Here is a 17,440-nt window from a genome sequence, read left to right on the forward strand (position 1 = left end):
AGAGTGAATGCGTGGCACTCGAACGCATGCGCGAGCGTTAGCAACGAGTAGCGTCCAATATTCCAACGCAAGAGGGAGAGAGAAAGAAAGATACACAAAGGTAGAAAGTAGGAGAGAGAAAGAGAGTGAGTCGGTAGATCCCAAGCACATGCGCGTGGTATTCTTGTTATGCAGCGAAGTAAACAGTGTGAGCGTCGTGAAAACCAAAGGGGGAACTACCATTGATGCCGTTTTTGCAAGAAATATTGAAAAAATAGAACTCAAACATTTTGTATCTAACTTTAGTTATCATAATCCCATTGTAAATGTTATATATTATGATATTTCTCCACTCGAAAATGATAATTAAAAGATGCGATCAATTGTGAATTGTAAGCAATGTTAATAAAGTTTGTCTTCATGAAACAATATGATTTCACTAAAAATCAATTTCTACCCCTTCCCATTTTCATTTCCACATTACGATGTTTCACTTCTTCCGCGCGGAGGGACTCCACGCACTATTTTTTTTTCTTCGGGGAATTTTGTAACTAAACAGGAAAATGCAGTCAGTTTAGGGTAATTTCGGCCGAGTTAGAAGGTGAAGGTCGAGTTCACCCTAGATGGCCGCCCAGATGGCGCCCGGCACCTCAGCCGCCGGCAAGTGACGACAGAGCACGTGGCAGAGGAGGGGCAGGGGTCACTGACCGGACTGCGGCTCCTCCGGGAAGATGACGGCGGTGTCGCTGCGCTGCAGGTACTCGCGGATCCTGTCGTCCTCCGGGTGGCGGCGGCGCGCCCCATTGGCGGCGGCGGGGGCGGCTTCGGCCTCGTCGTCCCCCTCGGGGGCGCAGCCCGCGGTTAGCACGGCCGGCTCCACTGCGAACACGGCGCGAACCCCCGCTTCACCCTCCGGCACACGTACCACACACCTCTTTCGGTGCTGCTAATATGTCATGTTCTTTTTCATGATTTTAAACAAATCCGTAATACAGCTAGATATACTTTTTTATATATATAAATGGTGTTTTCTACTAAACAAGTCCTTGATTTAATACAATTTCTTGGACACACGCCAATGCAGTTTTGCACCGTTTGTCACTGAAAAAAATTCAATAACGCAAACTAAGAAAAAAAAAATTAAAACATAAACCCATAGAGAACTAGCCTAAATCAGTTGGGTTTAATCTGTTTGACATAGCTCACTTGGGCTTGCGCTTTGTGTTATTTTTTTTTTTTTTTTAATTTCTTAATTTGCTTTCTTGAAGTTTTCCATGACAACCCGTGAAAACTCCAATGGCGTATGTCCAATAAATTTTACTAAATAAAAATTACCCATTGCATGAATCATTTAAAGAATTAAAACATGTCCTTATTTAATGGAATTTAAAAAGCGCATTTTTAAGTCCGTTCTAGCATGTAGGTTGGACAGTACAGTTGTAAAGTATCGACCCCACAAATTCTCGACTATTGTGCACACTGATAAATAATAAACTAATGGTAACAGCACTATGTCAATATGCATATTTTCAGATACCATGACAAATATTATGTTTTTTTTTAAAAACGTGTGTTAGGGAAAAATAAAGTGGTGGGTTAAAATAAATAAATATTAAATTGATGTGTAATACATTTTATACGTATTTTATCAAACACATCCAAATTAACAATTTAACACATAACTAACTTAATTAAAAATTGTATTTGTTAAATTCAAACAAAACCTGTCTTATAATTAATTTTTTTTAGAGAATTTTTGAATTTTTTCCTTCAAAATAACAAGACGAAAAATTACTAAAAATTTGAATATTTAATTTTACGGATCTGGGCACATCGATAATCATTACTCTAGAAAGTTTCTAACGCAACAGCTAGTGCCATAATCCTCTCTGTGTGTAAATCATGTGACAGTTACTCTATCAATCTCATGGTTGTGCTCTACATGTAGCCGAGCAAGCTTCTCTAATATTAAAATCATTTTTAAGTACTTTACATTTGTTTCAAGTGAATGATTTATTTTAGAAACAATTTAAAGAGTTAATAAATAATAATAAAGCAGGCATTTTATATTTGAGTAATGTGATTAAAAATGCAGAAATTTTGAGTCTTTATTAACAACTTACAACGTTCTAATTTCCACCAGTAATATTTTTCTTTGTTATAGCTAAACCATTTCCGCCTCATCCCACGTGTCCATAATGCTTAACATGAAAACCTGCGTAAGTCCTTACACTACTCTTGTAGTCGGAACGTTAACATGGAGTAATAGAGCGCATTGTAATATACAGCACAATATTTTATTATATGAATAAAAGTTTGTAAGCATATTTGGCATTTAATACTATGTGACGCACACTGTGCTAACCAAGCCTAAGTAGAAGTAAAGTGAATTCTTGAAATAATTAGGCTACCAAATGTAAGTTTTTGATGTGTAACATATTTGTTCTCAGTATACGGCATTTGGTAGGAGAAATTTTGTGAATGGAATGGAAGTCGTAAGGAACGAAAGTGTGTAACCACGGTTCAGCCATCTGCGGCGGATGGAGAAAAACCATAATTCACAAAGCCAAAGTAAAAATAGTATTAACTGTTCAATGAATTTTTTAGTACTGTTGGCAGTATTTTAATAAAATTCCTTGATCGAGAATCAGGTCCGAAAACGGGGATTAGTATTTTTTTTTCAAGTTCTTTTTGACTTTTATCGGAGCCGTTTTATTATGAAGTTAAATGTTCGGTCTGGCAGTCAAATGATTCAAGTCAAAGTAGCTAATCCGGCAGCGAATTCTAGCGGTGATTGCGGAAACTAGGTGTGATTGGCGTCAATAAATTTATTTTAAAACACAATTTTCGTATATTTACCTATCATGGTCGGCATTATTTTTTAATAATTCTACGTTAAATTTTGTTTCTGAGTTTCGTGTTGTAAGTGTATTTGCAACATCGTGAAAAATGAATTTTCTCCTTACCGAGGTTAGATATTACACATCACCGGCTGAGAGTTTTTGTTCCTCCGCTAAAGACGTGTGATTACCTTCAGCTCGTTTAGTTTCATTTCGACTCGGTATGGTAGACGACAGGGGTGGTTAGATAGGGGTGGGCGAGGGAAGCCGTAGAGACTCGAGCGCGTGTGTCCACCTCGTCGGAGCCCCACACGCGCCGACGACGAGAGGACCCCCCACTCCCTCATAAAGTCTGAGAGATGTTGCCATCCATCAGCTGTATCAGGAGGGGGGGGGGGTGCGGGACCAGGCCGCGATCCTCAAGTGCACGTCATAACGCACACCCTCCCGCCAGGCGGGCAGCCCTCTTATCCCGGCAATAAAAGTGCTCGCTCGCAAGGGTCGCCGGGGGAAAGGGGTGAGATTTGCGCGGCCCGGGATCCCGCCCCGCCCTTCACGTCACTTCGCTCGTCCTCGACCCCGCGACTAACCCACCGCGGTCCTCCACGCTGCGCATGAGACTAACTGTACATTGACATGAAAACAACTGTGCATTTACATGAAAACAAATGTACATTTAGATGAAAACAACTGTACCTTTACATGAAAACAACACTGTACCTTTACATGAAAACAGATGTACATTTACATGAAAACAAATGTACATTTACATGAAAACAACTGTACCTTTACATGAAAACAACTGTACATTTACATGTAAACAAATGTACATTTAGATGAAAACCACTGTGCATTTACTGAAAACAACTGTAAATATACATGAATTAACTGTACATTTACATGAAAACAACTGTATATATACATGAAAACAACTGTACATTTACATGAAAACAACTGTACATTTACTGAAAACAACGGAATTATACTGGGTTCGAATTCTAAACCGGGCATTCAAGCTTTGTGTTGTCACAGTACATCCAATTATAAACCGTTCCCTGAATAGCTTCCCGGTATTAACTGCGCACATTAAAAGTCAAATTGTTTAATATTAGATTATCTTTCCCATGGTTTAAAAAAAAATATTATGCTTCAATGAAACATCAATCAAAATATAAAATTAGGCACCAATTTTCGTACGAAATACTCAGAATTATATAGAAAAAAGTATTTTAAAAATGCAAAAATAACCATAGACATGTGTTGTAGGCTACTAAGTTAACATACCTTTTTTGTAGTATTACAAAAGATGATTAGTGCCATTATTTCGCAACTAAAAATAAAATTTACAGCAATAAATAGTAACTGAAACGATGTTATATTACTGTTGAAACAAATGTTTTGCACGCTTCAATTCGTTTGTAATAGTACAGAATCTTTTGTAAAAGTACAGAAAATCTTTTTTCTATGTAAAGTTTGAAACAGTTCGATTTCCGATCTAGGAAACAAGTGAATAACCCCCACCGTTTTGTACAGAGTTTCTTTAAGTACCTGCTGAAACAATTTGATGAATTCATCAGGGCCTTAAAATAAACCATTTCTACAAACTATTCAATTTTTTACTTTAAATAAGCAAAACTATTTATGAGCAAACGTAGGTAATATAATATATATTTATTATACACAGAAACGTACCTTTTCAGAAATAATTTTCCACGTTTTCCATAATTTCAATGTGCGACAATAAACTGAAGTATATAGCGTCTAAAAAATAGAATGCCAGTTAGCGAAAGGCTACTGGTAATATAAGTTGCAATACTTCCTGCATCGATGATTATTATTTGGGACTTTTTTGTGACTTTCACAATCGGTCCCCCAGTTTCCTTAATTTTTCGTGACTTTCGTGACTTACAGACACGAGCTTCAAACCACTTCGGGAACAACTTGCCAGCAGATTTGCACTTCATAAGAATGTATTCAAGTCGTTCACAGCTAGGGCTTCAACTAAACTAGAAATGAATATCAAAGTGACTTTCACGAGGGCTTAGTTGGACAACGTTGTACTCTTTTCTAATAATATTATAAGAACATAATATAAAAGTATTAATATTGCACGAAACACGATCAATAATAAATTCATAAAAGTGAAACTAAAACTAAAAATATATATATTTATCTTTTAGATTAAAATAAATTAAATCCTCATGTCTTTCGGTTGTAATGAGAATTAATGTGATGACTACAGTTTCATCTTGTAAATTGATGAACGAGCATTTTTCTGCTAATGGAAAAGTAAATATCATGCAACATACGTAATGACAGTTTTGTTATTATAAAAAAACTTGATTGGTTGCAGGTGTTGAAGTTGAAAGGTATAACTTTATGACAAGGTAACTGGCGATTTTAACCAATGAAACGCGTAGAACCACTAAAGTTATAAATTAAAAAAAAATTAAAAAATGACATCTTCTGCAAGTAATGAAACTAACGTGATTTCTAAGATTTTTTCCTGTCTATTTTTTAACATTTTAAAATAAAACTTTTTTTCCCCGTGCGGGAAGAAAGGAACCTTTTTCGGGTTCGCTTCGCCCTCCAGCAACAATGGCGGCACGCCAACCGGCGGAGTTAATTTCGCGACACGCCGTGTCGCGGTACGGCGGGATGCGGAGAACAAGGGGCGAGGCGTACAGCCCCGCGCACCTTTTGTTACATCCACCCCCAACCCCCCACACACCAGCTCGTATCGCACCACGTCAGCCAAGACGGCAATGCGGGCGCCTTGTCACGTGTGCAACCTGCCCGCACCTGTGCCAACCTTCCTTTCTTCCCCCCTCCCCTTGGGCATTGTTCGCAGCCCCTATGAGACAACCCTTGTGTCGGGAGCTCAGGTGATGCTCAGACAGCACCCAGCAGGCGCGGTGATTTCCTGGGGCGCTAGCTAATTCCTCCCCCCTCCTTTTTTCCCGAACACACGATTAATTTTTATAGGCTACTTTATTTTTCGGGTATGTTTGTTAACCCTTTCACTTTATTTGTCCACTGAGCTGGACAATTTATATCTGAATGATGCATGCAGTTTATGAAACCTTGAATGTTTGGATTAAGGTTCACCTACATTCTAACTGACATCATATTTTATGGTTATGAAATAAAATTGTATTTTACATTAATTAATTATTATCAAATAATTTATCTTTAAGATGGGGTTATTACCATACAAAACATTCCAAAAAATAGTTTTGTTACAATAAAAAAATATAAATTTGCCATATGTATCTTAGGAATTGACAAAGTGTGACTTAAGAGGTTAAGTAAAATACTTTATTTCACCAAAAGTTAGTTAAATCTATATTCTATTGCCTACATTTGCTCATGAATAATTTTGCTTATTAAATATAAAAGAATTGAAGAGTTTGTAGAAATAGTGTTATTTTAAGGTCCTGATGCAGTCTTGAAATTGTTTCAGACCATAAATTTTTAAATATCCCAAACCTAATGCACGAAACGGCGTATCGCCTTAAATAAAGGCCACCCATAAAGACGAATACAACAGAAACTGGGTGCCTGGCTGCCACGCGCGATTCAAGTGAAACTTCGCGCTTCAATAATTCCCGTGAACGATAAAAATACACAAAAAAGTATACGCAGTGGAGGTTCACACTGAAGGTTAATAATTGTAACAAAAATTTCAACGATAATCTTTGTAAAGATTCCAAATGTTGTCTGGCTCTATACTCTATTCGTTACTCCCACCTCTCCGCCATCTAGCGCCCCGCTCCGATGAGTCACCGCCTCCTCGACTCGGTCGTGAAGAAGTTTCCCTGCAGAAAGAAGTGGAGGAAGAACGGGGAGGTGGACGACGACAGGTGGAGCGACGTCGCCAGGACCTCGCCGCTGTCCAAACACGCGGGGCCGCATATTGGCCGCCGTGAGCACGCATAATGCCCGCGGATCCCGCCTCGCACCCCCTGCTCCCTCGACCCTCTCTCTTCTTACACGTGTACAAACACCGTGGACCTGCCACGTGTCGCCTCCGCACCGCGTCCTGCACCATCCCACCCGTGTGCGGCCATGCCTGGAGGCATGCGGGGTGTGATCAAGAAATACGGCGAATAAACTATGTTACGAACAGTGTAATCTAGAGACCTGCAAAATTCGCGGTTTCGATGGCCTTCAGGATAGACTGCACATACCCCTGTACACTGGGGCAAATAACGCCAGTTAATTGGCTGCCGACTTGTAAGTCGTCTCAGCTGGTTTGTCTGCGATTCGATCCTTCTTTGGTTGAGGGTTTATAACTGGTTGAGATTCGTCCAGATGAACAGTAAGCCAATAGCATAATTATCTAAGATGTATATGTGTTTGAATTCTAGCCTATCACCGAATGAATCTTTGAATTTGGCAGGTCTCTACTAATAAGCTAAAGACAAATTTGAACTTCTCTCCTTCAAAATAAACTCCTTCGCTAGCGATGCGCACTAATCCCAAAGTTCATTCCATGATTGGAAGCATTTCTGGAAGGGCCTTCAGCTGCTCCGTCGTGGCCCTGTGAATGTCAAAACGTTTTTTTTCCTTCTTTTAGCGCGTCTCAATTACTTCGCAAACAAAACCTTAATGTTGACGCCTTGTTCGAAATCCATGATTACAGATACGCAAATTTCGCGCATTCACACTCTCTCACTGTGCTCGTGATTGGACAACAGTTGTTTGGACACGTCCCTCTACGACCGTGAGCCAACTATGCCCAGCTGGGAGAGAAGTAGGCGAATCAGGTAGTGCCAATTCTAACAAAGAAATTCGCCAATGGGAAAGCAAACCTGGGTGGATAATACCTACGATTTTGAGTTTTACCCTGAGACCAGACGAATTCACGAAATTTCCGGGTCTCTCTCTGTCCATGCACGACAGACACTGAAAACACGACCCCACTCTTCCGGCTCTGGAAGCCGACTGACAAGTCACAACTTGTTAAAACTTGACACTGACTATCAACAAAGATGGCGGATCCACTTGTAGTAACATAAACGTGTATATAGTCATTTTCGTTAACATTAGGGTACATACCAAACGTATTGATGTGCCAAATGAAACTTTATGCTGGTGAAACTTCCCGGAAATATATTTGGTAAACAACAATAAATCATAGTAAAACGTAATCTCAAGTCATAAAGTACCTGCAAGAACTGGTATTACAATGATAATAATACATATATATATTCATTTTAAATTCTTAATTTGCTTAATAGCACAGCGGTAGAGCGCGCGCTTGTTAACATCTAAGGTCGTGCTTCAAATCTTGTGACTGGCAATTTTTTTCAATATCATTATAATATAAGAAGAATGTCTAATCAGCTCTCAAGGTTGAGGTTTGTTTGTAGGAAGTATTTACAAACTTATTTCAGTCGTTTGAGCAAAAAATATACTTAGTGTTATAATATGTGTTTTTAAATGTTTCATGTTAATATTTTAGTAATGCCATAGAAGAATAATTTCTAACGTGTGCGGAAACTTTATAGTTATAACTATTTATTTATGACTATTGGCTTTATTTAAAGAATTCTATGTTAAATTTCGTGTCGGAGTTGCTTATTATCAATTTATTTACAACGTGATAGCACATGAATTTGTTCGTTACCGAGGTTAGATGTTTACACAGCACTGACAATTATGTTCCTCCAAATGTTTTAGAATAAAATATCTTCTTTAAAACAAATACCCGAATAAGAGTGGGCTCAAGACGAAAATAAATAACAAAGGGTCTTTAACTTTGTAAAGTCTAACCTTATTAATAAATGCAAAGTGCCGTATCTTGACAATACAGGTCTATCGAAGACTAATATAAACGTGGCTTCAGTCGGCGTGTATTTATGTGTATATGTAGCCAATTAGGTTCGCCTTAGTGTGTTTATAAAGTGGTGCATTTGCTATTATAAATCATAACCGATTTGGGGGGGGGGGTGAGTTTCTTAGTAGCAAACCTAATGTTTTTAATTCCTATGCGATAATCCCGTACCATCTATTTGTATAAAAGGCAAAATCTGCTGAACCGGATAATAGCTTCCAGGCTGCTAAGTTTTTATGAATAAAATAATTCACAGCAGCTTGACTAATTATTTAAGTTTAATCTCCAAAATCGCTGTTCGGAGATTTTTACTAATCAAGCTCACAACAGACATCATATTGTAGACTAGTATAGCTATTATTACGTTTATAGGCACGCCCATGTCAAAATAAAACTTTTTTTATAATTGGCAATTGTAAGCACACGCCATACCGACATCAGTAAGACTGTGATGTCACTATATATTATTTACATTCACGTAAAATTCTTATTGCTTTTAGAAAATAATGCAAACTTGAATTTATAATAAAAAAAATTGATGTACAAATCATGAAATGGATGAAATTACAATTAAAATTTTATTAACATATCATTCTATTTATTTTAGCTGTGTTATGACAATTTGCTAGAGCACCTCATTTGTATTGTGAAGTTTAAGGATTCGAATATTGTTCAAGCTGTGGATGTAAGTTCTTTTTTGTTTTTGTTTTTGCAAGAGTGCAGGTTGGTTTAGTTTATTATTCGCGCGCTGCTATTGCTAGATTACCAGAAACAGGCGGGTAATGTCGTTAATATAAATATTAACTTTTTTTTTTACAGTTCCAGCGTTAGGCCTATAGTTGCGGCGGTTGCGGGGTCATTAGCAGGTAAATATTACACAGGTTTTACGTCTCCCTTTGGGCCAGCTATTTCGACAGTCCGCAGCAGACAAAACGCGCACCAGTTGTCTAATCCGCTGATTGAAGGCATCAGGGTTTTATTAAGTCCGGAAAGCGGACGCGACCTGCACGATGCGGCGAGATGTTGAAAGAGAGGGAGGGGGGGAAAGGGACCGCACGGTTGGCCACACTGCGCCAGAGAGGCGCACCTGCTGGCAACACGCTGCGTGTGACGTCACGCCGGCCAGACAACACGGAAAATAACACGACGAGCAACGGGTCGGACAAAAAAAAAGAGAGGACAGGATGGCCGCATGGGTACAGGCGGGCGTGGAGTGGGGGTGGCGAAGGGGGTAGAAAAAACCCGCACTGTCGGTGGTGAGCGTAGGGGGTGTAGAGGGGGTGAGTAGGTGGTAGTGGCAGACATGTTGGAGGACAACGAGGATGGAACTAACATGACACGACAGGGAGCGCTGCGTGACATTACATTACATTGCATTACATTTCAAGAGACGAAAAAGAGCGACGAAGGGGTTAGGGGAAAAAAGGGAGGGAGGGGTGGGGATGTGGTTCAATATGGCACCAGCGGCCTGGGAAGTGTGTGTCAGGGGAGCGGGGATGGGCGACAAAAATGTTTTTATTATTTAGCAGGAGTAGTAATCAGCGCGGTGATTAAATACAAGCTTTAGTAACACGGGCGGCCATTTTGGCGGCCCCTCAATGACCCTGGGGCCTGCTCCGACAGTTCAAACCTCCTCGACATGTGTCCACCTATTTTGTGTCACCAGCCAGTGTGCACTTCCCACAGATTCACGTGAGGCATGAAGCTGTCATTCCGGGGTGTTGATTCATGGTCCGGCCACTTTGATTTCTGTTTTTCAAACGGTTTCTCCGTAAACCCTCCAGGAATATTCTCGGATGGTTCTTACTATATACATACTGTATACGGTATACATACTGCATATAATCAAATTAAGATAGATAAAATGATAGATAAATCGATTATGGAACAAAATTCTCTAAACCGACTAAAAAAATGCTATTTTTTTAGTTTTAAAGAGCACAACTCTTACTACCCTGGTCAATATAACAAATAAAATAATAGGGTATCTGCTCCTTGTTGAAATTTTAAATTACAAAGAATCATGATAAATATTTTAAAAAAATTTAATTCCACCTAAAAATAAAAAAATTCAAATAATCAAATATGTAATGAACACATATTATGTAACCGCGTATACTGGCACAAACTTAATGACCGAGACCTTCCCCAGTATCCTTTTTCATTTGGTTGTGTGTTACAGTCACCATAAAAAAATTAGGTAATTTAATAGTATTTTTCTCAGAAATGACAATTTATATTCACCTGTCCAAATAAAAACGTTAAAAAAGTTACCTGTCGGATAAATGTTTTCGTTATTGGGGTATACTTTGTTAAGACAGCATATGACAGCATATTTCAACTCCTAAGGAATGAAAAAGGGTAAATATAGTGATAAGATAAATTAAATTATAAATGTAAAAAAAGCATAAGAAAACATATTGGGTACCAATGTAAACATACAAACCTACCAAAACGAATGTTACCATTTTTCGAAATTCAACCCCTAAAAGATGAAAAATAGGTAATTATTGTTTTAATATAATTTATTTTTTCTCCGAATTCAATAACGAATTAGAAAATATATTGAAAATCAATAATAAACATACGTTTACTACCAAAGCTTTAACCATTTTTGCGAAATACAACTCCTAAGGGGTGAAAAGGGGATAAATATGGTTTTAAGATAAAGTGTTATCTCTCTGAATCTAATCAAGCATAAGAAAAGATATAAAGTACAAACAATAACCATACAAAAATTACCAACAACAATTTCCCGATTTTGCGAGATTCAAACATTAAGGGATGTAAAAAAATGTACGTATGATTTTAAAACGAAAAATGAACACTTATGTTTCAATTAGAACTAACGTAAGAAACTAAAAAAATATCAACCTGCATGAGTTAGGTATTGTAATTAATTTTTCATTTATAAATACTTATTATATAATAAATGTAAAGAGGGTAAGTTTTGATCATAGTATTTACGAAACTTATTAAAAACAATGTAATTTATTTGGTTAGAACAATAAATAACATATTATAATTTTACTTTCCGAGATTACGCGCTATGGGGTGTAAAAAGAGTATTTTTTTGGTTTTAAGGGGAAAAAATGCAAATGTATATCTGAATCTGCTAAACATAAGGGCAAGAATTTAAGAATGTACAAAAATCATATAGAGTTACAAATTGTATTTTTTCCTGTTTCCAAAATTTTAAATTTTGGGGGTGAAAAGGCGGTAAGTGCTATTTTATCATAAAAAAAAAATCATACCTTCATAGAAAATAAAGCTGGATATAAGAAACTAAGCATAAATAACTTAAATAAATAATTTCGTAGTGTGAATTTACATTTACTGTCAATTGGATCCCAAAGGCAGTCAAACGGGTGTACACTTGTTTTAATAGCAATAAATCATGTATTCAAGTAAATTAAGCTGGTATTAAGAACTGAGCAAGGAAAATGTATGTTCATTATATGTATAGGCCTATTACATGGCATTATTTTACTTATTTTTTTTCTATATTCAACCAAAAAATGTGTAAAAAGGCGGTCAGTTTTATTTTATTATAGAAGTGATATCACTAAAATTAATCAAGCGGGATGTAAGTTATGCGGTATTATTTATAAACACGCAAGATCTACCAATTCACTTCTACTACTTGATAAAATTCTATTTCTTAAGGGGTGAAGTAGTGTATTTAATATTTTAACGTTAAAACATAATATATCTGATGAAATCAAACTTAATTTAAGATATTCACAATGATAAATAAACATATCATAAACTACCTTCTTTTATTCAACGTTATACGAAATATTATTTCATAGTCTAAGTTCTCACAGGGGAGAATATTTATTTCACAAAATAAAAAAAAAATGTCCTGGATCCACTAAATCAGTATTGGCAAGATAAATTTATATTAAATTGAAATGTAAGTTATTAAAAATAATTGTGATTTCACATGTAGGGTAACGGTGGGTAAGAGTACGCGGGTGGCTAAGAGTACGCATTGAAATTTCGTGCTGTTGGCAACACTGAAATCCTTTCTCGTTATGGCGCAAGAGTGCGTCTACAACTGCAGAAGAAGACACCGTATTGTCATCAATGTGCTCTTCTTTGTTACCGAACTACAAAGTCAATTACAGTTTTTCTATTATTGTATGTAATTTTTAGAATGTCTAACGTAAGGTTTTTAAGTAAGTTAAGTTGCACAACTATTGTTAAGACCTATGTCAAAGTAAAGTACATTTCGTTTGCAACAACACACAGTGGTCAAAGCTTCTGTTTGTTTAACGTGCTGGCATCTGTTGACGGTTTTGTGAAACATTGCTCGGGAGGCCAAGAGTACGCAACATATGATCACTGCGTCCTCTTACCCTCCCTGTGCGTACTCTTATCATAACTAGTTCTAGCTCCTCGTTGAATAACAGGAAAAACATTAATGTAGCGAGTTATGTTTAAACTTTTGCATTTTGTATATTGCAAATAGCTTTGATTTATGCCTCACCAATGATGTAGGTCAATCTTATATTTGATTTAATAGTAGCATAAATTAATAAGAACACAGTCATATTATAGAATTTTTCTTTTCGTATAACATTAGTGAACTGCAATATTTTGTTCTTTTTTGACGTGACTAATAAATCGATGAACCCCGGATGCACGCACGAAAAAGTGTCCCGTAACGCACATTGTCCCGTTACACTGTGTCCCGTTAAGCTCATTGTACGCTTGCGCCGCATCTATCTCTCTTCCACTCGATTGGAACAACCATCGATTTGACTTTTTCGAGGCACATTTAACTTGAAACACTCACATTCGTTTCCTACTTTTCCTATCATCGTCCTATCCTTAACAGAATAACACAGTTTGGAAGAAGTTAAATAGCAAACATGTATAAAAGTTATAGTTAAAATCATCTTTTCGTTAAAGTAATAAACATATTTGAGTTAATGAGTGCAAATAAAAGTAAATTTATCAATTAAATTGTAGATTTCATTTCACTCATTCTTTGTATCCATACAAAAAAGTGATAATTCAATAAAAATTATTCAATTTTATTCATAAAAGTATGCAATCATTTCATCAACGTTTTGTTTTGACGTTGTCACGTTAAACTATCGTCCGTAAACTGACTTTACAGACAACCAATTTTTTTTTTCCAGTAACTCATTTGTACGGGATGGCACCATATGGAAATGTAACTTTGAGTCTCGTGACTGAGACAGGTTATAATATGAACTCAGACCTATTTCTCGACTGGCTGAATCATTTTGTGCATCATGTGAAACCATCAGCAGAAGATCCAATCTTGCTCATAGCAGATAATCACTCAACACATTGTTCACTTTCTGCAGTTTTGTTCTGCCGTAATAACCACATCACATTTTTGACTCTTCCTCCTCACTCAAGCCATGTCATTCAGCCTTTAGATAAAGTATTTTTTGGGCCTCTCAAAGCTGCGTATGCAACTGAAGCCGAGAAATGGCTTGTTCAACATCCAGGAGAAGTAATAAGACTTACCGATGTAGCAGGAATTTTTAAAGAAGCCTACACTGCTACTGCAAGAGTTAAGCTTGCAGAAAAAGCTTTTGAAGTTACGGTAAACGAACCATTTAATCCCGATGTAATAACTGATGAACTAATTGCACCTTCATTAGTGACCGATCGACCATTGAACGAAGTTTAAAAGGAATCTTCTAATCCAAGTGCTGAAACACCACTAATTGAAGAACAACCAATTGATTCTGCTAATCGACGTGCTGAAGAACCACTAAATGAAGGAATACCAACTGAGTCTGCTCATAGACATGATGAAAAACCACTAAATGAAGGACTACCAACTGAATATGATAACCCATGTGCTAAACGACCTCCCAATGCAGAAGGTCTACCAGCTATACCTGCTATAATCCAGGTGTTTTGGATGGCAACTCATCAGGCCTACCAAATGAAGATCTTATGCCTTCAGAAAGTTACAATGAAAACAAAATAACTGTAAGCATTCATTCAATTGTTCCGCTTCCACGAATAAGAGAAAAAGAAACTGCAAATCATAAAAGGAAAAGACCACCACAGAAGTCCGAAATAATAACCAATTCACCTTTCAAAAATGCCTTGGAAGAAAAAGATAGACAGAAAAAGGAATTAGAGATGGCAAAGGCAGAAAGAGCACTCAAAAAGGCAGAAAGAGCACTCAAAAAGGCAGAAAAGGCAAGTTAGAAGAATATGAATACCACAAAGAAGAAATCGAATGTAAGTAGGCCTAAAGAAATGCAATTTGAAAATGATTACCGATGCGCATGTACGAGTTCGGTGCATGCGATCCTTTCCAAAGAAGATAATGAAGATTCCGTTAATTGCCCAGGATGTGGAAATTCTTATTCTGAGAAATGTGGTATCTGCAAGGACTGGTGGCACGAGGACTGATCCGCTTACGAAGGTTGTGGGCCATTTGTTTGCGATTACTGCTAGTGCGTACTCTTAACCCCCTACTCGCGTACTCTTACCCTCCCATTCTTTATACAATGATTTGCAAAGAAATGAAGAATATTGTGTAATTTTTTGAAACCTGTATCTTCTCTCCTTCCGCCGATGTAACTGAAAATCCACTAGGTGCGTACTCTTACCCACCATTATCCTTCGGAAAACGATAGCAGGATGAGTTCCGTTTTATTTGGTTAAAGGATATTGTCATATTTACTAAAACATAGTTCTGAATTTTCACATACGTATTCCTGTGGGAAAAGAGGAGAGGGGTGAAAATTTTTGGAGTTTCGTTTAAGTAATACCAAGCATAACTAAGAATCAACCACTTAATACGAAACAAAATTATGAATACTGTAATCTACATCAAATAAAGAAACGATTGTTAAAAAAAATTGTACTATAATGTAAGTATCTGTAATAAGGTGTAGATATTTTTATTATTTTAAGCATAGCTAAAACCAAAATAAATGAAAGCGTAAGTATAAACGATGGCAGAATATTAATTAAAAATAAATGGGTGCGTGTTTATTTTTTTTAATTGACTATCTCATAAGTGAGAATTATATCTGATATAATTAAAATGGATTTACAAGGCCGACAACGTAATAAAAATAACATTTCTGTAACTTTACGTCCTTAAAAAAGTAAAATGAGCGCTCAGTACAGTTTTAGTGTAAAAATATACATTTTTAAAAGCACCATTATTCAACACACATAGTAAGAGCAGCGACTAAAATGGCCATATGATAGTGTAAACATAGTTCTGATCCCGAAAACCTCAAGGTGGCACAACATCAGCAGTACGCGAGCACACGCAATTAGGCCCTGCGCAATGGCGACTGCCGTGCGGGAGGGAGAATTCTTCAAGGTTTAAAAAATTAATCCATCCAACCACGAACCAAACTAACGAAACCAACGCGTCTTTGTTGCCAGAGTGCGTCTTTATTACTCTTCGAACTCTTCAGCAGCGAAACCTTATGAATTATGAAAATCGCGCCTGTAACGCCTGATCCATAAAATTCGTATTATCACGTGGGCAGGTCATAATAAAACTTTCGACTTTCTTAGAAAGGAGGGGAAATAAGAAGGAGGAGGAATAAAAAAAGAGGGGGGGGGGGGTCGTGTTCGCTCCTTTCGTTTCACGGATTTCACACGTCGGCGACCAGCCCATCTCTTGTAAGAGGGCGGGGAGAAGCATAGATGTTGAGCAATCCGTGAAGGGAAGGTCGACCGGGTGTAAAAGGAAGGAGAGGGGAGTGCTGGGACAGAGAGAGAAGGGGTAAGGGGGAGGGGGTCGAAGGCGAAGTCATACATGTGTAAGGAAGCAAATAGATTGCTAAATGGGGTGAGGATCGTCTCTCTTTCCCTGGCAATCCTCGTGGGTTTGCCTCCATTCCACCCGGGCCTAAGAGCAGTTTAAACTCCACCCTCATCCACTAAAAAACACCCCGCCCTTCCTCTCTCTCTCTCTCTCTCTTCCTTCAGTTTTCCTTCGCCCTTCCGCGAGACACATAACCCCTGCGCCATATTGACAGGTGCACTACATTATCAGATTTATCTTTATAGGGCCGCACCTCCGCCCACCACGACCAATCAAGTCGTAATTCTCCGAACTTTAATCAATTCTATGTGGCAACTGTGGTGGGGGAGAAGGAGGGATGAAAAAAAATAACCTCTCATCGTAACAACCACCCTCCCCCCTTTACCGGGGGCTACGCCGTATATTCCTTTACGAAACTTACAAATTCTCGCGGCATCGTTCGCTCGTTTTTTTTTTTCCTACCCTCCATGCTCCTTTTTTCTCCCCTTCTCTCCCCCCCTCCCCCGGGTCACGGGCCGACAGCGTAACCCGCTAAGTCTTCCGCGTCAGTTTTATAGCTCGCCACTGCCTGCGTGTGAGTCTCATCTCCGAGGCGCAGGGAAGCTGGAGGCTCATCTAAGGTCCAGAGAGGCTGAGGGAGCCCCTGGCAGTATCCTCCCCCTCCTTTTCACAACCCTTCCCAAAAATAATAAAAAAAAACCCAATTCTACGTAGCCACGACCCATTTATTCGCGCCGCGACCTCCAAGGAATCTCCATACGTGGAGTGCACACACGTGTAGTGTGCTAAAAATAAACTGCGAAGCATCGCATTATTGGTTTTTTTTTTGCCAACTGGACCGTTGAGAACAAACGCGGTTTGCAAATAACTGAATGTATGGAATATAACAGTACTTTGTACGCCCAACGTTTAGACATATACTAAATATATTTTTGTTTTAGAACCAATTTTATGGATGTTTCCATGAAATAATTAGCATTGCATATT

At 38.0% G+C, this 17,440-nt stretch overlaps 1 protein-coding gene across 2 annotated transcripts in view; it reads right to left on the reverse strand.

The window, feature by feature from the left end:
* The window catches only part of LOC134535535 (zinc finger protein 1), a 1,265,084-nt gene that overhangs the window by 395,262 nt on the left and 852,382 nt on the right, over positions 1-17,440 (reverse strand). For both annotated transcript variants that reach the window (XM_063374681.1, XM_063374682.1), the window contains exon 6: positions 688-858. In XM_063374681.1, coding sequence (XP_063230751.1) covers positions 688-858 — 171 coding nt within the window. The remainder of the gene's footprint in view (positions 1-687; positions 859-17,440) is intronic.

The sequence above is a fragment of the Bacillus rossius genome, chromosome 8 (genome assembly GCF_032445375.1).
Source record: "Bacillus rossius redtenbacheri isolate Brsri chromosome 8, Brsri_v3, whole genome shotgun sequence".
NCBI lineage: Eukaryota > Metazoa > Arthropoda > Insecta > Phasmatodea > Bacillidae > Bacillus > Bacillus rossius.